Genomic DNA, 27,574 nt, shown 5'->3' on the forward strand with positions numbered 1-27,574 from the left:
ATAAATAAGACCTATACCATGGTCAAAAACCATAAAAACCATGATATATCAACTCCCCTAGACTTAGCATTTGCTTGCCCTCAAGCAAACAGAACACCAAATAAGAGAAAGAGGTTTGAAAACACGGAGACTCAACCTTTCATTGAAACATCGCTTTTGACCGATCACCCTGCAACTCAACTACTGCTTCATCATTCTAAATCGAACCACCATGTACTTCTCCGCAGACATTCACAGCTTCCCAGATTAAATCCAAAATTTCACAACATTGTCCATAAACCCCCATCGCTGGATCTCACTGATGATTCCAATGCCAAGAACCTTCTAGACTCTTTCCAGTACTATACTCAAACAAATCAGCCATACACACTTTGGTACTTTTCTCTCCCCCAGACTTATTCTTTTTCGCACACTCATCATCTCTTTTTTTTATGGCATATACACGATAAGGTTAAAGCTGCGAGTACTGATGGTGTTTGCCATCGAGTCCCCGAGTTGTCCCCTTACCTTGTATCAAAGGTTTTCAGCGAATAGTGGGGTCATAGGAAACTTTCCTACCCCTCGCTTCCTTCCTTTGTGTGAACATTCCTACTTAGAAATGAAATAATGGGATCCTTGCAAATTTTCCTAGCCCTTCACTCCTAAGCGAAAATCATCTCAATCTTTTCGCCTTTTTCTTTCTTTTTCTTCACTTTTTTTAGCTCGTCACAAGGGAGAGAGGCACCAACATTAGAATTCATATAGGCTTTCATTTGTCAAGTATGAATGAGGAATCAAGCTCTAGGAACATCAGTCACATCAATGAGGTAAAAAAAAGAGTTCAGAAATTAGTTCAGGTTAGTGGATTTGTTGGAAACATGGACGCCTCTAGTCAACTGATCAGCCTTTGGATTTTTCATTAGTTGGATCTAGACTGAATCTGCAGCAGTGGTCACTTAGATGAAAGGACAGCACAATAATTCCAAGAAAAGCATCGTAATCTCCAACAGATTTTGACTCAAAAACGTTTTGACACGACTGACTTTTAAGAAAAACAAACACAATGTCAGCGACTACCTCTCCCAGACTTAAACAACACTGTTCCCAGTGTTATTTAGCCCGAAGGTGGTGAAACAAAAGAAAGGAAACAGAGAAACGCAGTAAAAACGGAGAACCTACCTGGCTGCGACGATGGTGTCGACCGACACTGATGATGGTGTCGTGCGACACTTGTTCTCCTCGTACCGAATTGCAGCAGACCAATACGAATTTCTGGTTTGACTCCGGTTTCCTGATTTCCTAATTTTTTTTTTTTCACAGAAGCAAGTGGCAAGCGACACCAAGGGTGGTGTCGCTCGACACCAGTCCCTGCTTGACCTAAAACACGAAAACCAAAAACGAATAATCAAAAGAAACAAAAAGACTTATGTACAGACTTACCAGTGGATTGCCTTCCACCAAGCGCTTGTTTTAAGTCATTAGCTTGACTATGGATAGACTATGCATCTGGTGGATCAGACAGTGGCAAAGAGTGCCTCTGTCGTCTCATCCATGGTGGTGTGTAAGCGTTTTGCGTATGAGGCCGTCCAAGGAATGCCGGAATAGCAAAAGGATGAGATCTGTGTTTGGACGGCTTTAACCTATTCCCTGCAATATCATCAATGGAAAAACCAAGTGCTCTTTGCTTTGGTGGAGATGAATAGAGTGAGATGTTTTGAGCTTCTTGATCAACAGCAGTTAGTGGTTCTGTAGACGTTTTCGTCAACTCAGGTTGATCTCTCACTTTCTCAGCATCAAACACGTTCTGATCTCCAAATATCACTTCAGGTATTGCACTGACTTGGAATGTCTGACCACCTATGGTTGAATCCTTCAGCTTCTCCACCTTGAAAGTCATGATGGTATCTCCCAGGTGGAGATCAAGGTTACCATGCTTGACATCAATTACCGCTCCAGCTGTAGCTAAAAACGATCTTCCCAGGATAAGAGGATCTTTGGGTTCCTCTCCATATTCTAGAACCACGAAATCTGTAGAAATTATGCAATCACCAACTTTAATCGGAACATCCTCCAAGACACCTTTTGGGATTATTTTAGATCGATCTGCTAGGATCAAAGAGATCTTAGTTGGCTTGAAGTCAGTCATCCCAAGGTTAACAGCTACAGAGTATGGCATGAGGTTGACACTCGAACAAAGATCACACAGCGATCTCTTGAACCTCTCTGAGAAGATAGAGCAGTCCAAAACAAAGCTTCCTGGGTCCGAGAGTTTCTCTGGAATCTTATTCTGAATCACAGCACTGACTAGTTCAGAAATCATCATCACTCCTTCCTCATAACTCAGATTATTAGTCACCATCTTCTTCACATAGTGTCTGAGAGTAGGAGCAATCTTCACAGCATCAACCAAAGGAATCTCAATCACAAGCTTCTCCATCAAAGCCTTGCATCTAGCATCATCTAACTCCTGCTTAGACTTCTTAGGACTCCTTGGGTAAGGAATCTTAGGTTTGTAGACTCTTTCTTCTGTTGGTTTCGGATTCTGAACAACTTCAGCTTCGCTCTGCGATTGGTGTCGCGCGACACTAGTTGTGGTGTCGCTCGACACCGGCTCTGTAGTTTCGAAATTTTCTTCAGATTCTTTAAACTCCACAATTTCATCCTCAGAAACACCTTTTTTAAGCACAGGAGTCAACTTTTTACCACTCCTTAACGAGATGGCACTGCAGTAATGCCTAGGATTGGTATCAGTCTTCCCAGGAAAGAATCCTTCTTGCCTTTTTACAGACTCTGCAGTTTGAGCAACCTGAGTATCAATCTTCTTAACATGAATGTTCAGAACTTCAATTTTTCCATTCAGATCCAGATACAGAGAATCGATCTTCCCATTGAAATCCACAGTCATCTTCTCTGACCTTCCAAGATCTGTTCCAGCATAGACTTCACCTCATTATCTGGAGTTTGAGTAGAAGGAGAACCATAGTTCCTTGAAAAACTGTTGTAGGAGTAGGATGTCTGGTACTGAGGTTTGAAGTTATAACCAGAAGAGTTCTGATTACCTGTGAAGGTACTCCTCTAATTATTTCCACTGTAATTCATGTTTCCTGGCTGAGTACCAAATATCTGACCCTGAAATCCAGCTCCATTGATGAAGTTAACATCCTCTTCCTCAAGTGTTTCATCTGGTTCGAAATTCTTAACCTCTGCAGCGTATCGGACGGACTTCTTACCCACTAGAAGGCTATGCACAGAGTCAAGCTTAGCCTTCACCTCAGCAATCTGCGATCCATCCATGTTTCCACCCTGCTTCTTTCGCTGATAGTCTGCAATTTTGGTACTATTGCTAGATGCCAAGTTCTCAATAAGCACAACAGCGTCTTTAGGGTATCTGGTATTGAAATTCTCATTGCTTGCAGCATCAAGAGCCATTTGATATCTCCAATCAACACCTCTGAAGAAAATACCCAGCAGCTGAACATCACTGAAACCATGATGGGGGCAATCTCGCTGGTACGACTTGAATCTCACCCAAGCAGCTTTGAATGCTTCAGTTGGTCCCTGAGAAAACGTTGAGATTTTGAGTCTCAGTTCCTCAGACCCTGCATCATCATAGAAATTGTGCAGAAAGACGTTCCTGGTCTCTTCCCAGGTAGTCAGCAAACCTGGTTCCAACTGCTTCAACCAGTTAGCTGCTTCTCCAGCAAGAGAGTATGGGAACAGCTTACAGAAGAGGAAATCATTGGACACTCCATTGTACTTGATGCTGGTGACCAAGTCCTCAAACCTCTCAATATGATCCATCAGGTGCTCATGAGAAAGACCATGGAAAGGATGCTGACCCACAAAAGTGTAATACACAGGTTTGAGCTCAAAATCGTTCCTCTGAAACGTAGGAGCCCGAATCGCAGACCGATTTGCATAGAATTGCTCAGGTCTGTTGTAGTCACTCAGCGTCCTGATGATGTTACCCTCTCCATCAAGTCGCTAGCCTCTCTCATTACACACATGACCATATTGGTCTCTCCAGACTCCAGCATCATCACGAACCAATGCCAATGCGTTCTCCATCTTTTCTAGTTTCTGAGACAAAGAGAAAGAACAATGTAAGTAACAAAGCAAAAATAAAATTAAGAAAAACGATGGGTGTCGCGCGACACCACTAGGGGTGTCGCTCGACACTAAGAAAAACTTAGTCGAAACTTAAGAACTAAAGTCTAATGGCGAAAATCAAGTCCCCGGGCAACGGCACCAAAACTTGATATGCTCAAAGTTTAATCCCTAAACTACTCTGCAAGAGCACAGATGTGCAGTTGTAGTATGTAGGGGTCAAACCACAGAGACGAGAGATTCGCTCAATAAACCTATTAGAAATTGAATTACGCTAAGCAGATTAATGAGAAGCAAACATGATGCAATAAAAACAATGCAGTAAAAACGTTTGTAAGATTCAGATGGATGGAGATTAGGTCTAGGGCGTTTCTCAGGAAATCAATGAATGCAGAACAATCGATTAATCAGGGTTCAGGTTTAAGTATGGTTCTTGAACTCGAATCAAAAAATTATAATTAACCAACTTCTGTTGTGAGAATTATCTAAGTTAAAATCCTAGAATTCCAAATTCCTTTGCAAACCCTAAAGATTTAAACCAGCTTTAATGCTCAAGTTCGATATGCTCACAAAGTATTTAAACCAAATTCATTTGCGAATAACTACTTTACTCACGCTAGGTTCTTTCCAGTTATTCAATTACACTTCCGTGTCAATCCATTAACCTAAGATCTAAGTTCTAGGTGGCCAGACCAGAATTAGCTTTAAGAACAACCTATGGTGAAGAACTAAATAGATATGAACCCTAATTAGCCAATTAATCTAACATTCAATGAAATCCTTTATGAGAACCCTAAACCTAACAGACAACTACTCAGACATGAAGATTGAAGCAATCAACATGAATGAATAGATTGTAGAAAGCAGTAAATAGATTAATAAACAGGGGTTCGAAATCTTCTTTCTCCGGAACAGAGTTTCAGACTTGTCTCCCCAAAAGCTCTCAAAGTCTCAAAGAACAAAAAATAAAAACACTCTCTCCCAAAATCTAAGATCTCGATATATGGTGGCTAAAAACCCTATTTATGACTTAAAAACATGTTTTGGGCCTCTTTGGAAACTTCTGGGCTCAACTCCTTCTTCAAATAGGAGACAAAATCGCGTTTTCTTTATTTCTTCGATCGGTGTCGAGCGTCACTCTCCATGGTGTCGAGCGACACTAAAATACATAATTCATCCTTCACGAATTTGATCATTGTTTAGCTCCAAAGTGCTCCAAAATCTCCAGTTAAGCTCCAAACGTACCTAAAACCTGTAATGACTCCAAAAGACTCGAAACACTAGAAAGACTCTATAAATAAGACCTATACCATGGTCAAAAACCATAAAAACCATGATATATCAATATTATGAGGGAAAAAGTGGGAATCATTGTTTAAATGTCTCTTTTTACAAGTAATTTTATTGTACTTTTTCTACAAAGACTGAGAGAGAGATTCAAGTCCTTCGTCAAGATCTTGAATGCATGACTCTAGAATCTGAACATCTTCCATCTCCAAGGGCTTCTTGGATTGGAACTCGGAATCAATCCTTGTGAATCGTTTGTTTGCTCGTCGCATGTAACTTTCTTCTAGTTTATTAGCTTTGAGACGAGTGACCATTTGCTACAAGCGCCCATGGGACGACTTTGCAGCATGTTGGCGTGGTTTATGGAAAATCCAGCATGGCTTGTCTTTAAGGAGAACTAGATAACACTTCATGCGCCCGCACGAAAAAAATTACTTTTTTAAATTTGATTTTGTAATGTAATTTATATTTTTATAGATATAATATTTTCTAATAAGTAACACAAATTTATTTTTATATTTAGAGAAAAATGAATTTTTTATAAATTTTTTGAATAAATATGATCACGATTATAAAAGTATAATTTTAATCCATCCGTTCTATTAATCCGAAAATAAATACATTTATAAAACATAAGTCGAATCCGTTTTTTTTAGATTATCGAATAATATAAAGATTTACTAATTTTAATATTTAAATTTTTAGACTGATAACTATTAAAAAACTATATAATAACATATTGGTTATCATATTCTTTATTATGAGAACTTTATTTAAACTAGAATATTTAAATATGAACACAATATCCTATTTAATATTATATAAAGATAATTTACAACTGATTGTTGTAATTTTTATAATTAATGTAATCTATGTTTTAAAAAAAATATAAATAACTCAAATTAAAATTTGAATTTTCGGAATTATTTTTAAATAACAAAATAAATATATTTTTATTATTTATCAGAAATAATAAAAATTAAATTAAAGTTTGTTTGGCAACAGAATAATAGTTATTCAAAAATAGAATAGTAGAAAATTAAAAAAAAATTTGTGAACACAAAACATGCTTCTGTTTTAATAGAAAAGATATGATAACATCACTATTCTTGCAATTTATATTCACTTCCGGATCAGCGCCGGCTCAACATTATTATGGGTTCTAGGACAAACAAGTTTTTTGGACCATTTGAATTTATATTTTTAAAGATTTTTTACTAATTTTTTTTATAAATAAACTGTTTCTGTAATGATTTCGTAGAGTTTGGTATTAAAAAAAATCTTATAAAAATATTTATGGGCCCAATTCAATCTAATATTCATTTATTTTTTTATTAAAAATATATAAGAAAAAAAAAATCTAAGCCCTTAATTATTAAGGCACGGGTCGGAGCCTCAGGCCGTCCCACTGCTCACCCTCTCTACTGAGCCGGCGCTGTTCCAGATCAGAAAACACGCTTCATTACACATAGGTTGTTCATAAGAAAAAATAAAGGCAAGTCCACATTATGAAATGCAAAAGAGGAAAAAATTTCTATCTTTTGTTGTTTGGTCTACTAGTAGGAATAATTGAACCATAGTTTCCACCATCCGTGTGTTTACGCATTAAAGAACTTTGACTTGCAAGATTCGTGCTAAAACATTTATTTCCAAAAGATGAATTTGCAAGGTCTCTATTTGAAGCTATTTAAATGTCTTTGACCTTTCTGCTAAAAGATTACATGTATTATAGACATTAAAGTAGTTAGCAGAACATATAGAGATTTGCTAATTCGTCTTAAAATGTAGGACTCAACAAATCTAGGACCAAAAATTATACTTACCTTTCTTGTGAATCTTTTAGTAACCATCATACCATATCACAAACAACTACACTCAGACAAAAGTTTTGTAAGCTTGTTGAGAACATTTAGTCACATCAATCTCAAATCACCAAGAACCTTTAACAAGTCGACAACACAGACAATTCCAAATTATGTTTCATCTTACCCTTTGAAATCTATCAAGAAGGAAATGGATTACCCAGTGCCATGTCTACTAGATTACTACGTATGTGAAACGTTATACGACACCGTTTCATGATAAAATGGAACGTTTTTGCCACTAGGGTTCAACATATGTGGATTTTGAACTACGAGTAGAAGTCATCCCCTTTTTGAATATGCTCGAAGGAAATTATCACCCACGATTCAAAGTTTTTATTATTGGTGTAGTCAAATTCTGCCTTATTGCTATTTGACCATTTCAATATTGTTTCATGAAATTTTCTTATGTTACAAACTTACAAAAGATACATAAAGCTAAGTGAATACAATTGCTATTTCTTACTATGAAGCTAAGCCAAACATCTTACAAGCTCTGTTTTTTTCCAGGTGAATGAGGGTAACATTGAATAGTTAATGACCGTGGCATGAACCCTCAAATGCATTTGCTCTTTACATATCCTAAAAATTTAATAGGTTAACTATTGGTGTAAGATTCTGGAGCCAAGGGCTTATACTCAAGAACTGGTCTGGTCCCCATTCAAGTCCTGGTTTAGGTAATTGAAGCTCTGGTAGTGGTAAGACTCCACATGGCAGTTTCAGTGATGAAGAAGGTTCTTTTCTCTCTGTTTCTCTATGTTTCTCTTCGCTCTTTGCGTTTTCGGTATGCCCTTGAAGCATTGAAATGTCGTTTGCTTCTCTCATGGCTACCGCTTGAGGATAAGGGAAAGAAGTCATCAAGTCTTCCTCTTTGCCAACGAAAGAAATGGTCTCAGAAGACGAGAGAGGAGAACTTGGACATGTTTGGTTCATCTTAGCTTCCATCTCTGCTCTTTGCTCCAATACTTTTAAGGAAGTGGCTTTTCTATATATCTTACACAGCACAACATCCTGTGATTCAAAAGGGAACACAAGAAGATGAGAAACAAAGATGTTTCCTCCTGATGATTGCATATACGAATTTCGAAACAGAGCTTTTGTATTTTTTTTTAAGGTACCTTTGGTAAGGTGCAATTGTCAGGCATCCGGAACTCGTTCATGACCCAATCAGTCTTGCTTCCACCAGGTGCTCTTCCTCTGTAGAACACAAGCGTCTTCTTGAGCCCAATCACACGTTTTGGCTCAGACAAGCTAATGATTTTACGATCGGAACCAGTTGCTTTCCAATAACCTTTCTCAGTTGTCCTGCTTGGTCTCCCTCCGTTTCCATGCTTCCTTTCTCTTGGCACAAAGAAATACCACTCTCTCTCACCCATTATCATCGATAAACCTGTGATTCAGAATCCAGACTTTAACACAACCTAGTAGAAAAAGAAGCTTGAACAGAAATAGAGAAGCCAGCTTAGTACTTACCAGGTAACTCCCATGGATCATGACGATAGATGTTGAGAAAACCAATGACTTCCGCTTTCGATCTTTTCCCGTAAATCATGTTCTTGAGGTAGAAATCAAGCAGCTCCTCCTCGGTTGGGTGGAATCTGAAACCTGGCAGCTCAATCTCTTTTGACATACCTCTCACTGTCTCTAAAAAACACTTATCAAGTTTTAGTTCTTTTTGAAAGTTGTGTAAGTGAAAAAGGTTGTTGGTGATATCACTTAGGTGTTCCAATGCATATATATATATATATATATAAACACTAGTGACCCAATGTAAGGAGCGACTCTTTTTTTTTGTTCTTTGTATGATGGGGCAATGTTTTGAGGTAGCAGACCAAGTCAAAAAGGAAGATGTGGAGGTATGATTTAACATATTGAATTTTTGAAAGTCTTTAGTGCAAATTTTTCTAATGTGTTTTTTTCTTCCACACTTTTAGATGTTTGTGTTGGTATGCTTATTGAGAAGGAGAAGGGTCTTGATCAAAGTGGGTGGAGCCCACGCGCTTCTATCTTAGAAGGGGTCTTGAGGATTTGGACCAGAGCTTTTATGGGGGCACTGTTTTCTTCTTTTCGATTTTTTTTTTATTCTTTCATCAAATATTTAATTATTCTAAAAAAGAATCAAACATTTTAATCAACTATTTTACTGTGTAAAAGAATCAAACATTATCGTGGGACTTCCACCATTTTGTTTAATCGTAGCTTGACTTGGGAAGTCTCCTCCAAAGACTGGAAGTCTTTAGCCTCTGTGGGGACCGAACCTTGAAATCTAATTTTTTTTTTCTACAATCTGATCATGTTCGGATCTTTAACGCAGATTTGTTTAACAGTTTTAACTTAGGTTAATTTTGTAAACTATTTTCCTCTAAATTAGTAGAATAACAAGAAGCTTTTGGTTAATATAACTGTATAACAGACAAAAACCAAAAAAAGAAAAACAAATTACATAAAACGTTTCGTATAATATAAAAAGAAAAATTGTGAAATGACATTATTTCGGGATTTTGTTGTCTCACAAGGGTAACTCTCATACAAGAAATACATCAAAATCCGATCTTCCAAAGATTTTTCACACCTCAATATAATAAACAGATAAGAAAGAACCACAATTTAATACTGTTAACTTTTGAATTCTGCAGTAGTTAAATTATGGTTTTAATTAATAATTAAATAATTTTTTGTTTTGAAAAATGAATTTCTTAATTTCTACGTTTCTAGCTAAAAAAAACTTATATAATGGCACCGAAGGAGTAATAATTAAAAAATAAATAAACTTAATTTTTTTATCACTTGTATACACATAGATGGTTATAGAGATATTTGAGTATTTGATTTTACAAAAAAATATTTTCAAAATTTCAAAGAGTTTAACAGTTGTTGGGAACCGATTTTTGGAATCATGATTCATGATGGTTGATTTTGAAACAGGAATTGTAAGTTGTTAAACTTTTTTTTTGGTAAGCACGTCTATAGGCGCCTCAACTAGAATAACTCTGTATCTTGTTATACTGGGATTTGGTGCTTCATCCTGTCAGCTCCAAATTCAGAAATGCATTCATGAGGCAATAACTAAATTCGAAATTGCCTTGAAAAGAAAAAAACAAGATTAGGACCCTAAAATTAGTTATAGTTTTTCTTTTAAGTTTCTCTTAGTTTTCAATAAATCTTCATACTGTAAATAGATATCTACAGTAAATTTAAAGAAGTTCGAATATTTTTCTTAATGCTTTACAAATTTGCGGAATTAAAAAAAAACCAAAATCATTTCGTTTTTTCTTTTTAACAAAAGAATAAACAACAATAAATAATACTCCCTCTGTTCAGAATTATTTGATGTTTTAGAAGGTTTTTTTTGTTCAGAATTATTTGATGTTCTCACTTTTCAATGCAAAATTTAATGAATTTTTATAGTTTTTGACTTTATATATTCTGCAGATTGTCTTCTTATTGGCTGAATGATATTTAAATGAATTATAAATAATATTTTTAGTATAGGGAAAATAAAAATTAAATAAATCCTTAAACTGTCTGTAAAAACCTTAAATATCAAATAATTTTGAAGAGAGAGTAGATAATAGTAGTGAATAGTGAGTATCGACTAGTGCGGCTAGGAATATAACATGTTAGCAACTTAGTATATGAAAGTTTCTCGGAAACTGCAGAAAAAGCTCTTGCTCTTTTCCAATTTTTGTCTTTTTCACTTCAAGTTCTGAAGTATGAATATCAATTCCACTATTCAGTAAAGGGACAACAACATCAACGAAATTGCCCAAATATGAAGTAGGTTCCTATAGAAAGTTGTCCGTTTCACCAAAAGCAAAACTACCAGACCTTGTGTACATCTCTATATTGTAACGAGGAAATTTTAACCATTAAAGTTATTCATGATTATTCTTCTCAACGATTTTTTTCTTTTGCCGCGTTGATTGGTGGTCAATCAGAAAGAAATAACCACAATGGCTAAGGGTTCACTTTGTATGCCCTTCTTTGGCAAGTTTTGAGACTACTTACTGCGATTTCTATTATCTTGTATGTCCTATATGCCTTTAGTGGCAAGAAAACCCGGAATCTATAGGGTTTGAGTAGTCTGGATTTCGGTTAGGGATACTCAATTACAAAAAGAAAAAAGGGAATAACCACATGCATGAAAAACTAACTTAAGCGACTGAAACTTTTCTGTTTTTTTTTTTTTTTTTTTCAAATCTTGCAAAATAGAGATCTACTTACATATATACATCTTGTATTCATAATTGAGATTCACTTTCTTGTTAACAAATATAGGATTTGTTTGGTAATAGCTGTTACTATTGGCTTTAGAAAATATAGGCTGGCAATTACTTTAAGAATTGCAGGTAATTTTTTTTTAAGATTAATTTACGCTGAACTTAATAAAGAGTTTTAGAAATTTATAAAAAAAAAAAATAGTCAAAAAAGTTTTAAGAAATAGATCTTAAAAAAACAAAGAGATAAAGTTAGTTAGTTAAATTTTGTTATGAATAAACTATATAGAAATCTACAAAAAGTTTTGATAATTTAGGAGAAAGAAGAAAGAGAAATTTTTTTTTTCTTTTACTTTTGTTTTTCTGTAAAAGTCTCTCTCACATAACTATTAGAAACCAATACAAAATAATATATATATATATATATATATATATTTTTTTTTTAAACTTTAGACTTAATAAAAAAATGTATGTTTGGCAAAAAAAAGCTTTCAAAACTGTTAAATACCTTAAAAGTCTTGAAAGTAACCCAAGCAAAGCCAGTAGATATTTTTCTGTATAGACATATGCTAGTTGTTTAATTGTCTGCAATGTATTTTGCAATACAGCAAGAAAGCATACAGTCTTGAAATTAAACTCATTGGTTACACAAACTGTTAAAATTTCATTTCCAATATAAACATTCTTGTGCTCTATGTACTTGGTTAAATACTGTTAAGACCTGTGATCCCAAATGATTAAGGTCACAGCTATAAACTTTCATTGGCAAAGCCATTCTTTTACTGTTTTTCCCTTAGCAATGAAACTACCAATGTTCTTCCGGTCGATCCTCATAGGGCTTCCGGTACGTACCATTATCTTTTTAACCAAAGCTTTTACCGGCGATTCTCCTCTAACGTTGCTGTGCTTTCCTGACCCAGAAACAAGTACAATCTCTGCAGGAACCACACATTTCCCTTCACTAAATCTAATCCTCATCTCATCCATCCATTGCATCATTATCAAATACGATGAGCTCAAGTGCATACCATGTAAATCCAACTTGCCTTCTAACGAACTCCACTCGATGGCTTCATCCAAAACCGATGACTGAGTCAATCCGCGTACTAAAACCTCCTCGTCCTTATTCAGAAAAGTAAGCAGTTCAGAGAGAGAAACCGGACAGCTATCCAAGTCTTTTAACAGTGATAGAATCGTAGGACAAGAATTTAAGACCGAGTTATACGTTCTTTCGGATAAAGGAACATTGGAATCTTTCAGTTTCTGTAGCCAAGAACCCATTTGGGGAAGAGCATTATGAGCTCCATAGGAAGAGAGAACCATATTTGAACATACCGTGTCGATCTTGTGACCTTCTGTTTCCATTCTGTGTACTACTCTGTTCATGTCTTCAAACAATCCTAACCTTCCATAACCGTATAGAACAGACTTGTATTCGAACAACCCCGGCTTTATTTTTGCGATTCTCATCTCCTCGATAACACTTTCTGCATCATGAGGTTGGTCCATGTTGCATAATCCAGAAACCATAGATTTGTAAGCTTGAGTTTTGACATAAACTGATGTAGATCTCCGGGTTATCTCTCTCAAACGAACGCAGGCTTCGTTGAATCCTTGTATTGACCCTTGTTTAGAATTTGATTCAACCAAATTGCAGTAGAAGAGAGCAATGTCTCGTTCGTTTGACTTCAACCTTGAAACCGCATTAGAAAGTAGAGTTTCTGATTCGTGGGATCTTTCTTGTTTATTGAGCAGAGCAACAAGTTCAGCAATGAGCTTGGGATTCCAATCAAACCACGATGCTTCAGTGATTTCCGAATACAACTGGATATAAAGTAATAAAACAAGACAAGAAATCAAAAACCAACTACAAGTTGATGTAGAGAAACAGGAGAAAGTAAGACTCACAGAGAGAGCAAAAAAGGAGAGATGGGGATGAGAAGTTTGAGCTGAGAGGAGATGAGAGAGGACATTGAGAGACACTGATTTGGGGGAAGCAGCCACAAACTTCTTGATGTGGCGGTTTGTCGCCGACGGATCTCCAGCTAAGGCTGGTGAAGACAAGGACGAGAGAAACCGGTGGCCTTGTTTCATCAGAGGCACTGTTCCTGCCTTGCACCGAACCTCCATTGAAGTTCTATAAGTCCATGACACATTACTTAGCCCTTCTCCCCAGTCACTGATACTTTGGCTCAGCCGCTGAGGCGGATTAAAAAGAAACCGTCGCAAGCTGATGTTACTGTTGCTTATCATCTGGTTCTGGACTTTGTGTTTGGACAGCAATGTAAGAGGATAAACAAGTGTCAAGGTTCTGGTAATAACCACACCTGCATAGTGTAGTGGTCAGTATGAGTAAACCCAAGTACAGAACAAGAAACCAACTATTGAATCAGAAACTGAGATCCAATTTCTAAAATTACATAACAAGTAATGCCAAATCCAATTCCGAACAATTAGAGAACCAAATGCTACCCAGAATTAAGAATTCTATCTTACTTCACCAGAAACAAAAAACCCAACTTTCGATTTCATCAAATCAATTAGAGCAATTCAAGACTGAAACACCAGACTCTCTCGTCAATGTAGTAAGACTACACAACTGGTAATCGGAAAAAGGGAAGAAATTTTTAAAAACCCTAGTCACCAAAATCAATAGAATCCCAGAGACAGACAGTGAATTCGATAAAGGCTTTTAGGAGATGAAGTTGAGGCAATTCGGGTTTACCACCATCGAAGGTCTGAATAGGCCGAGAGGGCAGTCTAAAAACCGACATTTTTGACCGGAAAGTATCGGGAGTTAACGACTTTCGCTCTGTTTTTTGGTTACCGTAAATCTCTTTCCAGAATCACTCACTGTCCGTCCATACGTTTCGACTCATCCGCTGCGATGCTTTGAGCGTGAGGCGTGATCACGTACCACACTCTGTCGCCGAAAACCGGACCTCGGTTTAGCAATTTGGTACCGGTTTATTCCATGCCATGCTCACTCTTTGGTTTCTTACAAGGCATATAGACTGAATATTTCATTTTCTATCACAATATTTCTGTTATTGATACAGAGCTCTGTGTCATCTATACATATAATTATAAAATTCAGATGTTAATGATTTTCACATCAGATTCAATCAAAATTGATTTTCACATAGATCAAATTCAAACAAAGGACTTATACTTTGAAAACGAGAACCATGCATTTACAAAGAAAGTTTTTACTTCATACCGCTAAGGTACCACAAGTTTTTTGGAGAAAACATAAGTTTAGATTCTCATCTTTGGGGAAAAGATACAAAGAAAGGATCAATATGTACAAATGCCAAGTTACTGAGAAGATGGACCCGGTTACACATAATTTTTTTTTTAAAAAAACATAAACATTTGCTTCAAACTGTTGTGTCTATGGGTTGAATCTCACAAGTATCAGAGAGATTAACATCTTTATCCGTTGCATACACTCCATATTATCCAAACGTCGTTCAAGACTCTGATGACGTTTCTCCAGGATGATCTTCAGCACGCTGAGACATTATATGATTCACATATTAGCAAACAGCACATATCTGAGCACAATTTAGTGACAATCACCGGAAAGAAAGCAGAAAAACGATAAACGAAGCAGCAGTCATCAAACCCAATGCGTGTTCAAAGACTATTACAAAGATGAGAGATATTGACTGATACAAGGACAATGTCAGAGTTTCCATAGCCACAAGATGCAAAGGAATGGTAGTGAATACACAACTATAAGCAGACGATTCTACACAAACAGTATTTCGGGTGTTGAGAAAATGGAAAACCACTGACCTCATGAGAAGTAATCCAGGGAGGTGGAGGCCAAAACAGCTTTGCATATTCAGGAAGTTTGTGCACCAGGTCTATCTTCCCAGTCCTGAAATCAAATACTCCCAAATCTCGATCTTGTAGCCCACCCAAGTTATCTTCATTGAAGACGTTACCATTGAAGAACACAGAACTTCCCTTACAGAGAGGTATTACATCAGACGCTGAAGCGGTAAAGGTGCAGTCATCACCGAGGAACAACATTTTGTCCCCCATATCCTTAACCTCAACCCAACTCATCTCTCTTTCCACAAATTTGAAGACTTTAAATTTAACAGTTCTCTCATTCATGTAAAACGCATGATTCTCGAAGATCGCCTCGGCGAACCCAGGATCCCCATCAACCTCCTCCATGCTCAAGTACATATCCACCAGCAACATTTCACCACCTGATTCGATTAAAAACTTCTTGTCACCGCCATAGACAGGATTTGCAGCCAATGTGAGTTTCAAAGAAGAGAAATCTACAACCACAGTCCTCCCATTGTTGTCAACAGCAAAGAAACGTCCATCGAACAGAATCACATCATCATAAGGAGACGGCATGTCATGGATCACAGTCCAAGCACGATCCCAAGACGTAAAAACAGCTAATTTCCCAGAAACATGAATCGTAAGCAACACAAATCTGTAACTCTCCGAATCGCTATCTAAGTAATTGACAACAGCTTTCTCCAAGTATAAACTCTCCACAACATCACCGACGGTATTGAAATAATGGAGCTTGAACTCACGACCCAATTCACGAACCTTGAACTTCGACATGTCGAGAGCGCGAGGGAAATGCTCAGGAAGAGAATGTCTTTTATCACACAGAGGATCAAGAACCTTATGAGGACCACCATTAAGGTCTTCCTCGACCTTGACCAGCCATCCAATCAGATCCGCCTCGCTGCTACGCGGTTCATGAGGTTTGATGAGTAAGATACTCGCTGCGGAGAGGCGCTTCCTTACGCGGAGTCGGAAGAGCTAGCACCGTATCGGGGAGGATCCGGGAGGTGATGTGTCTAGTGGATCGAGCACGGGCTCGGCGGCGGATCGCCATGAAGAACAAACGGAACGGAACTGAACGAGATCGAAGGAGGATTCTAGAGATTTGGAGATTAGGTCTAAGAGATCCTTCGGGAGTGTTGCCCAATCGGCCATGGATGGATTGTAAGCTTTTTTCACCTTGAAAATCACCCAAGAGAGAATCTCTGACCCAAAAAAATTGGGATCATATATTGAGTGAGACCAGACCACGCAAAAATGTTAACCCGACCCGGCTTGACACCATTTGACACGACACTACCCGAGTCTATTACGGGTCGATTTAGCCTGCGCTAACCACGTGAAGACTCTTAAGGACTCAGAAGGTTCGACGAGTCTTCTTTCTTGAAAACGATGCCGTTTTGAGTCGAATTAAAATATTGGATCAGATCGGATCATGGGATACAAAACTGCAGAGAGGTGTGGCTCACGAGATCTCCACAATTTCCGCGAATTTTTTTTTTCATTTTGTCGGATTCAACACTAGAAATTGGATTCTTCGTGGTAGATCAGAGAAGAGAGATTTCGTTGATGGCTACCATCGTCGTCTGCGACGGCGAAGTAGAAGGTGGAGGAGGAGATGTTGACGGTTGCGATGGCGAGAGAAGCTTGGATCTGTTACCGGCGGCTCTGTTGGAGACTATCATGACGAAACTCGACGTTGCGTCTCTCTGCTCGTTGGCATCGACTTGTAAAACACTTAAGAGCTGCGTCACTCGTGTCCTCACCTTCACTCCCAACTTCCATGTCTTCGTGAGTCGAGCGATCTCTCTTTATTCAATTGATCTTCAGTGTTTTGCTTTATTGCATGAGTCATGGTAGTTAGTGATTCTTAAGGGTTTCCTGGGATTTGGGTTTTCTATTTCAGATTGATGCAAAAAAAAAAAGAGGGAAAAAGTTTCTATTTTGATCTCTGCTACTTTGGATTTTTGGGTTTCAGAATGTTTCCTTGTCAATGGAAACTGTTAGGCCATTGTTGTTTCCGAATCAAAAACTCTCAAGCCTCAAGCTTGATTGTGGACGGCTTGGGAATTCAGCAATTGACATATTGGTGAGGCCTTCTCTGAAGGAGATTTCTCTTCAGAACTGCCGGGATTTCAGCGGGGATCTGATCTCTGAAATTGGAAGGAAATGCAAGGATTTAAGGTGTGTGTATGTCGTGTGTGTGTGTGTGTGTGTGAATGTGTGTTTAGTGAAGCTTTGATGCATCTGCTTTATGGGGAATATTTCTTTCCACTGTTCTTCTGATGAATTGGTCAATCTTTTTTAAAAGTGCAGGCTCCTCTGTTTGGGTTCAGTGGCAGAAAAAGTTGGCCGAACCATTAGTCGTTGTGCTCTGGAGGATTTACTGAATGGTTGCTCGCATTTAGAGGTTTAAATCCTTACTCTTTTGACCTTAGTAGAGAATGTGATGTTATCTCTTCTAGCACTGATTGTCCTAGGTAATGTAATCATGACATATATGCTGTCTTGGCAGGTCTTAGCACTCATGTTTGACCTCTCATTGTATCTGCGTCCTGGTGATGGTCGCATTTTTGGATTGGTTTCTGATAAACTCACACATCTGGAGCTTGGACACATCTCGTCAAGGATGATGACTCAACTACTCACATCAACTGAAATGTCGGGGCAAGATAGCAATCGAGTTTCATCTACCGTGCTCCAGAATGTCCAGCAGTTACGCCTCTCTGTGGATTGTATTACCGATGCTGTGGTTAAGGCAATATCAAAATCTCTTACGTCGTTGATAGATTTGGACCTAAGAGATGCACCCCTTGAGGATCCAAGGCAAGTATCAGACCTCACGGATTTCGGGCTTCAGGAGATAAATCAAAATGGTAAGCTGAAGCACCTGTCTCTAATCCGTAGCCAGGAGTTTCACCCTACTTACTTCCGGCGAGTTAGTGATCAAGGAATGCTTTTTCTTGCTGACAAATGCTTGAGCATGGAAAGCATCTGTCTTGGTGGCTTTTGTCGGGTAACAGATGCTGGTTTCAAGACTATTCTACACTCTTGCGCTAGCCTCTCCAAGTTTAGCGTATATCATGGACCTAAACTGACGGATCTTGTTTTCCATGACGTCTTAGCAACTACTCTATCGCTTAGTCACGTTAGCCTGAGAAGGTGCCATCTCCTTACGGATCACGCAATTCAAAAGCTGGCGTCGAATTTAAAGCTGGAGAACCTTGATTTAAGAGGGTGCAGAAACATCAGGAATGAAGCTTTACAAGCCATCTCTGATCTACCAAAACTGAAAGTTTTACTTCTTGATGGCACTGATATAACCGACACAGGGCTTTCATACTTGAAAGAGCGAGTTTTGTGCTCCCTGGTTTCTTTATCTGTGAGAGGGTGCAGAAATCTAACAGACAAATTCATGGCCACTTTATTTGACGGATCCTCAAAGCTAGCGCTGCGTGAACTCGACTTGTCCAATCTTCCTAATCTGACAGATGCTGCCATTTTTGCTCTGGCCAAATCCGGAGCTCCGATCACAAAACTCCAGCTAAGAGAATGCAGACTCATAGGGGATCCCTCGGTCATGGCTCTTGCATCTACACGGGTTTACGAAGACGAATGTCCAGGAAGTAGCTTGTGTTTGTTGGACCTTTATGACTGTGGTGGCATCACACAACTCTCATTTAAATGGCTAAAGAAACCGTTCTTCCCGAGGCTTAAATGGTTAGGGATCACAGGAAGCGTGAACAGAGATATTGTAGATGCTTTGGCAAGGAGACGACCTTACTTGCAGGTCTCTTGCCGCGGAGAAGAGCTGGGGAATGATGGAGAAGACGACTGGGACTCTGCAGACATACACCAACACATAGAAGCACAAGAAGACGAACTTGAACAGTGGATTCTAGGAGACGAAGGTGATGTTGAAATGGAAGATGCAGAAGACGAGAGTGAAGAAGACGCAAGTGAAGAAGAAGACTGATAATACTGAAACTAATACTTCGGTTAAGAGGTATGCTATTTCATACGTATTCTAGCTATCCGTATAAGCTATATATGTAACACCAATTTTCTTCATATTTAGCCACTTTTCTTTAGGTTTTAGTTCTTGTAATGATTTTTTTTTTCCTGAATTGTTGTTGTTGTTGTTGTTGTTATTGTTCTAATCATTTTATATTTCTTAAACTTTACTTGATTATTTGAATTAAGTATATCTAGTGAGAGTGTTGCGTTTATGTCGTCAAAAATTTAGAGTTGGATAATAGAAATGAAATTACTGAAGTTTTTATTAATCGAAAATAATCGAACAGCTGAAATTCCTTACATAAACATTACATCGCATGTGATTACACGTAACGTTTATTCATAATCAACGTAAGTTTTTTTGTGCCATGTATCATGACAAGCGCCGAAGTTTCTGTTTCCTTCTCTAAAAATTCGTAAATCTGTTTTTGTTTTTTTTTCTCTGTCTTTTCACTTTCCAATGGATTTCAGAAATTCCTTCAAATCACACAGCTCGTATAAACAGATTCGAAGCCACGGAGAGGCAAGCCCTGAGCACCGTCCGATTCTCCACGATCACGCCATGGACCAATCCAAAACAGAGAGCTCTCGTTCTAGCCTCGACGATGGCCGAAACGCACCAGTGGAACGCGATTCAAGCTACAAGTTCTGGCAAGAAAACGCCGATCACACCACCGCTGCTCCTCGAACAAGCGTTAAAGATCCGATCGCTATTAACCGGAAAAGCGGAAGATTAAGCGGAAGTTTCGATTTCTCTCAATGTGGATCAGGTAAGCCGCCGCCGATGGAGGAATCTCCGACGAAAATGGCCGGAGGAGGAGAACACCGACAATGGGGAGGAGGAGGAGGAGGAGGAGAGATCACACTCGATGTTGATCAAGAGAACGAGGACGTGAGTCACCACACGCAGCCAACGCCTACATCAACGGCTCGAACATCACTCGACGTATCGAGAGAAATGCGAGTCTCCTTCAACGTTCGACGAGCCTGTACAAACTTAACCGGTTCGGTTCCTTCTTCTTCCACTACTCCTTCCTCTTCTTCCTCTTCGTCCGCGACATTGCGGACGAATCAGGAGACGCAGCAGGAGCAAGACGAGGTGGTGAGATGCACATCGAACATGTCGTTTCAGAGGAAATCAGAGCTTGTTTCGAGAGTTAAGACGAGATCAAGGCTTCAAGATCCGCCACGAGAGGAGGACACGCCTTATTCCGGTTGGAGATCGGGTCAGTTGAAATCCGGGTTGCTTGGTGATATCGATGAAGAAGATGATCCATTAGCAGATGAAGATGTGCCTGATGAGTATAAAAGAGGGAAACTTGACGCCATAACATTGCTCGAGTGGCTTAGTTTAGTCGCTATCATAGCTGCATTGGCTTGTAGTTTATCGATTCCTTCTTGGAAGAAAGTTAGAGTTTGGAACCTTCATCTATGGAAATGGGAAGTGTTCTTGCTTGTTCTTATATGTGGGAGGCTAGTTTCAGGATGGGGAATCAGAATCGTTGTCTTCTTCATCGAGAGGAACTTTCTTCTGCGAAAACGTGTTCTTTACTTTGTATATGGTGTGCGAAGAGCTGTACAGAACTGTCTCTGGCTCGGGATGGTTCTTCTCGCTTGGCATTTCTTGTTCGACAAGAAAGTACAAAGAGAGACAAAGAGCAAGTTTCTTCCTTACGTGACCAAGATCTTGGTGTGTTTCTTGCTAAGCACAATCTTGTGGCTAATCAAGACGTTAGTGGTTAAAGTTCTTGCCTCTTCGTTCCACGTCAGTACTTACTTCGATAGGATTCAAGAAGCTCTGTTTAATCAGTACGTGATCGAGACGTTATCTGGTCCTCCAATGATCGAGATGAGCAGGATTGAGGAAGAGGAAGAGCGAGCGCAAGAAGAGATATTCAAGATGCAGAACGCAGGTGCTAATCTACCGCCGGATCTTTGCGCGGCCGCGTTTCCACCGGGAAAATCCGGGAGAGTGCTGAATCCTAAGCTCTCTCCGATCATACCCAAAACATCAACTGATAATGCAGGAATCAGCATGGAGCATCTTCACAGGATGAATCACAAGAACGTTTCAGCTTGGAACATGAAGAGGCTTATGAAGATTGTGAGACATGTCTCGCTTACCACATTGGACGAGCAGATGCTTGAAACCACATACGAAGATGAATCAACCCGTCAGATACGTAGCGAGAAAGAAGCTAAAGCAGCTGCAAGGAAGATTTTCAAGAACGTGGCTCAACGTGGGGCAAAGTGTGTTTCTCTTTTCCTTGTGTGTTTCTTTATTGAGTTAACCTAATGTACTCATATATCTGAATTGAACTAAAAGGCACATATACTTGGAGGATTTGATGAGATTCTTGCGGGAAGACGAGGCGATAAAGACAATGGGGCTATTCGAAGGTGCACCAGAGAACAGAAGGATTAGCAAATCAGCTTTGAAGAATTGGCTGGTAATTGTTTTTTCTGCATAGAAACTTATCCTCCAAGATCTTCTGTTTGTGTATATATATCACTCCGTTGTTGACTTTGATTAGGTAAATGCTTTCAGAGAGCGAAGAGCTCTTGCACTGACACTCAACGACACCAAGACAGCTGTGAACAAGCTACATCACATGATCAATATCGTCACTGCCATTGTCATTGTAGTCATATGGCTTGTCCTTCTCGAGATTGCTTCCTCTAAGGTACTTCTCTTTGTAAGCTCACAAGTTGTACTCTTGGCCTTCATCTTTGGGAACACAGTCAAGACCGTTTTCGAGTCCATCATCTTCTTGTTCATCGTGCACCCTTACGATGTTGGTGATCGTTGTGAGATTGACAATGTACAGGTAAAGAAAAAAAATATATGTTGCACCTCTTGATGAATCTAACTTAACTGGCTAACAAAAGTTTGTTTGAAATCCAGTTGGTGGTGGAGGAAATGAACATACTTACCACAGTGTTCTTGAGATATGACAATCTGAAGATTATGTACCCGAATAGTCTTCTTTGGCAGAAATCAATCAACAATTACTACCGTAGTCCGGATATGGGAGATGCAATCGAGTTCTGTGTCCACATTACTACTCCTCTTGAAAAGATCGCCACTATCAAGCAGAGAATATCAAAGTAAAAAACACAAACAAACACTTACCCTTAATGCTTATATGCTCGTTTTAATACATTTGAAAACGATTTGCTGATCCTTTTCCTAATGGTTATGTAGCTACATCGACAACAAGCCAGAGTATTGGTACCCAACAGCCAAAATCGTTGTAAAGGATGTCGAACATTTGAACATAATAAGGCTAGCAATTTGGCCATGTCACAGGATTAATCACCAGGACATGGCTGAGAGATGGACAAGGAGAGCTGTTTTGGTCGAGGAAGTGATTAAGATCCTCCTCGAACTCGACATTCAGCACCGGTTTTATCCACTTGATATCAATGTCAAAACAATGCCTACCGTTGTCTCAAACAGAGTTCCATCTGGCTGGTCACAAAACCCTGTCTGAATCTGATGAACAAGCAAGGTGTTATGTTTCTTTTGGCTCTCAAAATGAGAGCAAAAATTAGTCAACAATTTTGTAACCAACAAGCATTGGTTTAAATTAAATTAGTTTCTATACAAAATTTTGACCTTTTGAGGATTCATTGTTCACCATTTTATCTCTGATACCCACAAAGAGTTCTACACCAATCATTCATTGACTCTACTCTTACATGCTTTTAGGATTAGGGAACAAAGTAATCAACACGCTTAAACCTAATCTCATCCATTTATTGAATCATTACTACCCAAAATGAATCAAGAGTTTCATAAGAAGAAGAAATTGTGTCACTTTTGTTACCTGTGGCTTCCATTTTATGAATTATATTATATTCATCTCATCAATTATTTTTGACATCAAAACCAAAAGACAAACAAAACTCCTTGTATTTACCTTTGTTTACAATATTGATTCAATATATTGCAGTTGAAATTGAAAAAAATGCGTTCATTCGACATCAACCTTGAAACACACATGATTCAACAAATCGTTATTGTCTATTTTGAAACCTAAGATTACCGACAAACTATGGCTTCAAATCATGATGATTCAGTAACTTCTAAGTATAATTGGAGAAAAATAGAGATAAGAATCAATATAAGTTCAAGTTTTGACGTTAGGAACGAGGGAAACATAAATACCGTATCAGGCACGCAAGGTGTTGACAAAATGGCTAGGGCAAGTGTTGTGTTGTGTAACTTGTGTTGGGTGTTGATGTTAATAAATGTGCCCACCCTAAATAACGAAAACCATCAGAACCAAACTTAGAACGTGAGATGTACACAAACATTGTATTAAATTTAGTGATCGTTTGTCAAAACACAAATTAATTGCTGCTATATTAAGACTTAATCCAACCCATGGAGGTTATAAAAACTCCTAAACAGTTGAGTAACAGAGGATTAAAAAAAAAAATTAAAAAGCGATTACACACACCTAAAAACTCATAACTCTTCTTGTTAACTATAACGTAAACGTTTGTTCACAGATTCACAAATTAGCTTCAAAGTTTTTGTTTCAGTTTCTAAACATTCTTAATTCTCTGTCTTTTTTTCTTTTGATTTGAGTTTCCAATGGATTTTCGAAAGCCCTTTAAATCTCATAGCTCGTACAAACAAGTTATAAGCACCGGAGATAAAACCGAGAAGAAGAAGAAGAAGAATGAACTCCCGATTCTTGACGATGAGGATCACATTAACCACATTGCCAAAATCCAGAGCTCTGGGTCTAGCTTCGACGGCAAGAATGCAGCCATGGAACGAGATTCCAGCTACAACTTCTGGCAAGACATTGGAACCGATGATCAAGCACGAAGCCAGAAGAGCGGGAGTTTCGATTTCCCACAGTTTCGTGAGGAGGTCACACTTGATGTGGATGAAGAAACAGAGGAAATCAGCAACAATAACACACCCGCCTCGGGGCTAGACGCTTCGAAAGATACGAGAGTCTCTTTCAAGATCAACAGTTCTTCAGGTACCAACAACAACTTGTCCGGTTCGGTCCGTTCTTGTACGTCCTCGACTTCTTTTTCTTCCGCGACTATGCGGATGAATTCAGACCAGCAAGATCAGGAAGAAGAGGTAGTTATAAGATGCTCATCGCTGAGGAAAACAGAGCTAGTCTCAAGGGCGAAAGCAAGATCGAGGCTGATTGATCCGCCTCAAGAAGAGGAACAACAGTATTCAAGTTGGATGGGGACATCAGATCAGTTAAGATCCGGTTTACTTGTGAGACAATCAAGTATCGAGGAAGAGGACGATTCATTGGCTGAGGAAGATGTTCCAGAGGAATATAGAAGGTCTAAAATGGATGCTATTACGCTGCTTCAATGGCTAAGCTTGATCTCAGTCGTAGTTGCATTAGGGTTGACTTTAGGGCTTAAATCATGGAGACATACGAAACTTTGGAAGCTTCACTTGTGGAAATGGGAAGTTGTCTTTCTTGTTCTTATCTGCGGGAGGCTGGTTTCGGGAATGGGAATCCAAATCATTGTCTTCTTCATCGAAAGAAACTTCCTTCTGAGAAAGCGTGTTCTTTACTTCGTGTATGGCGTGAAGACGGCTGTTCAGAACTGTCTCTGGCTAGGGCTGGTTCTTCTCGCGTGGCGTTTCTTGTTCGACAAGAAACTAGAAAGGGAATCACAGAGCAGTGTTTTGGTATTAGTGACCAAGATCTTAACGTGTTTCTTGTTGAGCACCATCTTGTGGTTGATCAAGACACTGGTGGTTAAAGTTCTAGCTTCTTCGTTCCACGTTAGTACCTACTTTGATCGGATTCAAGAAGCTTTGTTTCATCATTACTTGATCGAGAAGTTATCTGGACCTCCGATGCTTGAGCTAAGCAGGATCGAAGAAGAGGAAGAGCGAGCGCAAGAAGAGATATTCAAGATGCAGAAAGCAGGAGCCGATTTATCTCTCGACATATGTTCTGCCGCGTTTCAGCCAGAGAAAAGCGGGAGCGTGATGACCGGCGTGAAGCTCTCTCCGATCATCCCAAAGACTGGAACTGATAATGGAATCACAATGGATGATTTGCACAGGATGAATTAGAAGAATGTTTCAGCTTGGAACATGAAGAGGCTAATAAAGATTGTTAGAAATGTTTCTTTGACTACGTTAGATGAGCAAGCGCTTCAAAATACATCTGAAGATGAATCCACCCGACAGATACGGAGTGAAAAGGAAGCTAAAGCAGCTGCAAGGAAGATTTTTAAGAATGTGGCTCAACGTGGAACAAAGTGAGAGTCTACAATCTCTCTTCTTTCTTTAACAGTTTCTTTCAGTTTTGCTAATAAACTCATATCTGGAATGTTAAAAAAAGGCACATTTACCTGGAGGATTTGATGAGATTTTTGCGAGCAGACGAAGCGATCAAGACAATGAGCCTCTTTGAAGGTGCATTAGTGACAAAAAAGATCACCAAATCAGCCTTAAAGAATTGGCTGGTACATAGAAAAATAATTTTTTTTTTTAAAGATTGTGCATGTGTGTACATATATGTCACTCTATTTTTTTGTTTCTGCATAATTAGGTGAATGCTTTTAGAGAGCGAAGAGCTCTTGCGCTAACACTCAACGACACCAAAACTGCAGTGAACAAACTCCATCATATGATTAGTTTTCTCACTGCTATTGTCATTGTAGTCATATGGCTTATCCTTCTTGAGATTATCACTTCCAAGTATCTTCTCTTCTTAACTTCACAAGTTGTACTCTTGGCCTTCATCTTTGGGAACTCACTCAAGACCGTCTTTGAGTCAATCATCTTCCTCTTCATCATTCGCCCTTATGATGTTGGTGATCGGTTATTGATCGATAATGTAGAGGTACTAAAAACTAAAATGCATGTGTGTTTGAGTCTATTTAGTGAATCTCAGAGGCTAATTTACAAAATATCAAAATGCAGATGGTGGTGGAGGAAATGAACATTCTCACCACTGTGTTTTTGAAGGCTGATAATATGAAGACTGTGTATCCAAACATTCTTCTCTGGCAGAAAGCAATCCACAATTACCATCGTAGTCCGGATATGGGAGATGAAGTCCAGTGCTGTGTCCACATTACTACTCCTCCTGAAAAGATTGTCGCAATCAAACAGAGAATCTCAAGGTATAAACGTGCATATTGTTCGTAATTAACGTCATACAAAATTAGGACAGTATAATGGTGATCGTTTTTTTGTTTGTTTTAAAACCACAGCTACATTGATAGCAAACCAGAGTATTGGTACCCGAAAGCCGTTATCATTATAAAGGATGTGGAAGATTTGAACATATTGAAGTTAGCAATATGGCTGCGTCATAAAATTAATCATCAGAACATGGGAGAGAGATACACAAGAAGAGCCTTGTTGGTTGAGGAAGTGATCAAAATCCTACTTGAACTCGACATTCAGCACAGGTTTCATCCGCTCGACATCAATGTCAAGACCATGCCCACGGTTGTCTCGAGTAGAGATCCACCTAGCTGGTCGCAAAACCCTGCTTCTGAGTAATGGAGCGGCATGGTTTTATTAGATAGGTGTTACATGAGTCTGCGTTTAAGAAAAAAAAAGTGGATATAATGATATTATTTTGAGTGTTAAGTCATTTTTGTTATCTTAAAGGGGAACGAGAGACATGAAGTTATGTTTTAGTAATGAGGGTGTTTATGTACATATGAAAGTGAAAGCAAAGAAGTAATATTTTTCAGTTTTTGAGTGATGTTTTGTTCTCTATAATTAATCATTTGTGTTATGTTATGAAATGCTAATACCAATTTGATGTAGCTTGATTGTATTCATTGGTGTTTTTTATATAATATATATATAAAATATATATAAAATACCAATCCAAAACAGAGAATTCATATATAAGATAGATACAATAAACCAGAGTCACAAAAGTTGGAAAAACAAAAGAGGCATTGGATCTCTGGACAAATCTTGTGATTATGTGCCTCTGAGGTTCTCTCTGTTTGTTGTTGAGATCATTTGCAACTACGTCTGTCTTGTACTGTAATGCTTTTTCACCAACGAGTTTCAATATCCACAAACAAATTAACATCAAAACAAAATAGAACTCAGACTGTCAATAGCAAGAACTCATTAGACACTACCTCCTAGGTAGCAAGTGTGAATCTTTGAGAAAGATGAGACCTTTTGTGTGAAAAATGCTTTTCTCGTTAATTTACAAGGATGGCTTTACAAAGACTTATATAGAGACTATAGAAGGATCCAGAACTAGGGTATCTTATCTACAGGTTACAGCT

At 38.6% G+C, this 27,574-nt stretch overlaps 7 protein-coding genes and 1 non-coding gene across 14 annotated transcripts; 4 read left to right on the forward strand and 4 right to left on the reverse strand.

Annotated features, from left to right (window-relative positions):
- Window positions 1-1,477: 1,477 nt before the first annotated feature.
- Window positions 1,478-2,884, reverse strand: LOC112089672. The gene is made up of 2 exons (XM_024160421.1): window positions 2,423-2,884; window positions 1,478-2,371 (listed from the first exon to the last, which is right to left on the reverse strand). Exons 1-2 carry the CDS (start codon window positions 2,882-2,884, stop codon window positions 1,478-1,480), a joined length of 1,356 nt encoding a protein of 451 aa, XP_024016189.1.
- A 579-nt stretch (window positions 2,885-3,463) lies between these two features.
- On the forward strand, window positions 3,464-3,570 carry LOC112090141. Its single transcript, XR_002901491.1, has one exon. It is a non-coding gene; the product is annotated as a small nucleolar RNA R71 (small nucleolar RNA).
- A 4,013-nt stretch (window positions 3,571-7,583) lies between these two features.
- LOC18026290 (NAC domain-containing protein 22) lies at window positions 7,584-8,961 on the reverse strand. Its single transcript, XM_006409293.2, has 3 exons — window positions 8,709-8,961; window positions 8,354-8,625; window positions 7,584-8,246 (listed from the first exon to the last, which is right to left on the reverse strand). Exons 1-3 carry the CDS (start codon window positions 8,863-8,865, stop codon window positions 7,818-7,820), a joined length of 858 nt encoding a protein of 285 aa, XP_006409356.1. The 5' UTR covers window positions 8,866-8,961; the 3' UTR covers window positions 7,584-7,817.
- Window positions 8,962-12,094: 3,133 nt separating this feature from the next.
- LOC18026291 (pentatricopeptide repeat-containing protein At2g17033) lies at window positions 12,095-14,321 on the reverse strand. 3 transcript variants are annotated; one of them, XM_024160679.1, is made up of 4 exons: window positions 14,178-14,321; window positions 13,361-13,779; window positions 12,788-13,276; window positions 12,095-12,574 (listed from the first exon to the last, which is right to left on the reverse strand). In XM_024160679.1, the coding sequence occupies exons 1-4, from the start codon at window positions 14,224-14,226 to the stop codon at window positions 12,212-12,214; spliced, it is 1,320 nt and encodes a 439-aa protein (XP_024016447.1). In that variant the 5' UTR covers window positions 14,227-14,321; the 3' UTR covers window positions 12,095-12,211. The 3 variants fall into 3 exon arrangements, with proteins under 3 accessions (XP_024016447.1, XP_024016446.1, XP_006409357.2); XM_024160678.1 differs by having other exon boundaries at window positions 12,095-13,276; XM_006409294.2 differs by having other exon boundaries at window positions 12,212-13,276; window positions 14,181-14,311.
- Window positions 14,322-14,811: 490 nt separating this feature from the next.
- Window positions 14,812-16,499, reverse strand: LOC18026292 (F-box protein SKIP23). The gene is given in 4 exon segments (XM_024160680.1): window positions 14,812-14,967; window positions 15,254-16,236; window positions 16,239-16,297; window positions 16,299-16,499. Coding segments are annotated over 4 exon segments (1,221 nt in total). The 5' UTR covers window positions 16,436-16,499; the 3' UTR covers window positions 14,812-14,925.
- Window positions 16,500-16,736: 237 nt separating this feature from the next.
- LOC18026293 (F-box/LRR-repeat protein 10) lies at window positions 16,737-19,507 on the forward strand. 5 transcript variants are annotated; one of them, XM_006409296.2, is made up of 4 exons: window positions 16,737-17,071; window positions 17,259-17,464; window positions 17,597-17,690; window positions 17,796-19,507. In XM_006409296.2, exons 1-4 carry the CDS (start codon window positions 16,850-16,852, stop codon window positions 19,254-19,256), a joined length of 1,983 nt encoding a protein of 660 aa, XP_006409359.1. In that variant the 5' UTR covers window positions 16,737-16,849; the 3' UTR covers window positions 19,257-19,507. The 5 variants fall into 5 exon arrangements, with proteins under 5 accessions (XP_006409359.1, XP_024016480.1, XP_024016484.1 ...); XM_024160713.1 differs by having other exon boundaries at window positions 16,784-17,071; window positions 17,187-17,464; XM_024160712.1 differs by lacking the exon at window positions 17,259-17,464 and having other exon boundaries at window positions 17,592-17,690.
- A 250-nt stretch (window positions 19,508-19,757) lies between these two features.
- LOC18026294 (mechanosensitive ion channel protein 8) lies at window positions 19,758-22,040 on the forward strand. Its single transcript, XM_024160808.1, has 3 exons — window positions 19,758-21,547; window positions 21,624-21,747; window positions 21,846-22,040. Exons 1-3 carry the CDS (start codon window positions 19,758-19,760, stop codon window positions 21,978-21,980), a joined length of 2,049 nt encoding a protein of 682 aa, XP_024016576.1. The 3' UTR covers window positions 21,981-22,040.
- A 1,860-nt stretch (window positions 22,041-23,900) lies between these two features.
- Window positions 23,901-25,943, forward strand: LOC18026295 (mechanosensitive ion channel protein 7). Its single transcript, XM_024160838.1, is given in 3 exon segments — window positions 23,901-25,564; window positions 25,648-25,771; window positions 25,872-25,943. Coding segments are annotated over 3 exon segments (1,860 nt in total).
- The last annotated feature ends 1,631 nt before the right edge of the window (window positions 25,944-27,574 follow it).

The sequence above is a fragment of the Eutrema salsugineum genome, unplaced genomic scaffold (genome assembly GCF_000478725.1).
Source record: "Eutrema salsugineum unplaced genomic scaffold, Eutsalg1_0 scaffold_11, whole genome shotgun sequence".
In the NCBI taxonomy this organism is placed as follows: Eukaryota; Viridiplantae; Streptophyta; class Magnoliopsida; order Brassicales; family Brassicaceae; genus Eutrema; species Eutrema salsugineum.

Bases quoted from the DNA above. Each gene is read 5' to 3' on its own strand.
- LOC112089672 (XM_024160421.1), bottom strand. From the start codon at position 2,884: ATGACTGTGGATTTCAATGGGAAGATCGATTCTCTGTATCTGGATCTG. The intron at 2,372-2,422 runs GCTTTGATGGAG...GATGCTGTGAAG, and splicing joins TAGATGATGCTAGATGCAAG to ATTGCTCCTACTCTCAGACA.
- LOC18026290 (XM_006409293.2), bottom strand. From the start codon at position 8,865: ATGTCAAAAGAGATTGAGCTGCCAGGTTTCAGATTCCACCCAACCGAG. The intron at 8,626-8,708 runs GTAAGTACTAAG...TCTGAATCACAG, and splicing joins TGATCCATGGGAGTTACCTG to GTTTATCGATGATAATGGGT. The intron at 8,247-8,353 runs GTACCTTAAAAA...TTTGAATCACAG, and splicing joins ACAATTGCACCTTACCAAAG to GATGTTGTGCTGTGTAAGAT.
- LOC18026291 (XM_024160678.1), bottom strand. From the start codon at position 14,226: ATGTCGGTTTTTAGACTGCCCTCTCGGCCTATTCAGACCTTCGATGGT. The intron at 13,780-14,177 runs GTAAACCCGAAT...TACACTATGCAG, and splicing joins TATTCAGACCTTCGATGGTG to GTGTGGTTATTACCAGAACC. The intron at 13,277-13,360 runs GTGAGTCTTACT...CTTTATATCCAG, and splicing joins TCTCCTTTTTTGCTCTCTCT to TTGTATTCGGAAATCACTGA.
- LOC18026293 (XM_006409296.2), top strand. From the start codon at position 16,850: ATGGCTACCATCGTCGTCTGCGACGGCGAAGTAGAAGGTGGAGGAGGA. The intron at 17,072-17,258 runs GTGAGTCGAGCG...TTTGGGTTTCAG, and splicing joins CTCCCAACTTCCATGTCTTC to AATGTTTCCTTGTCAATGGA. The intron at 17,465-17,596 runs GTGTGTGTATGT...TTAAAAGTGCAG, and splicing joins AGGAAATGCAAGGATTTAAG to GCTCCTCTGTTTGGGTTCAG.
- LOC18026294 (XM_024160808.1), top strand. From the start codon at position 19,758: ATGGATTTCAGAAATTCCTTCAAATCACACAGCTCGTATAAACAGATT. The intron at 21,548-21,623 runs GTGTGTTTCTCT...TTGAACTAAAAG, and splicing joins GTGGCTCAACGTGGGGCAAA to GCACATATACTTGGAGGATT. The intron at 21,748-21,845 runs GTAATTGTTTTT...AAATGCTTTCAG, and splicing joins CAGCTTTGAAGAATTGGCTG to AGAGCGAAGAGCTCTTGCAC.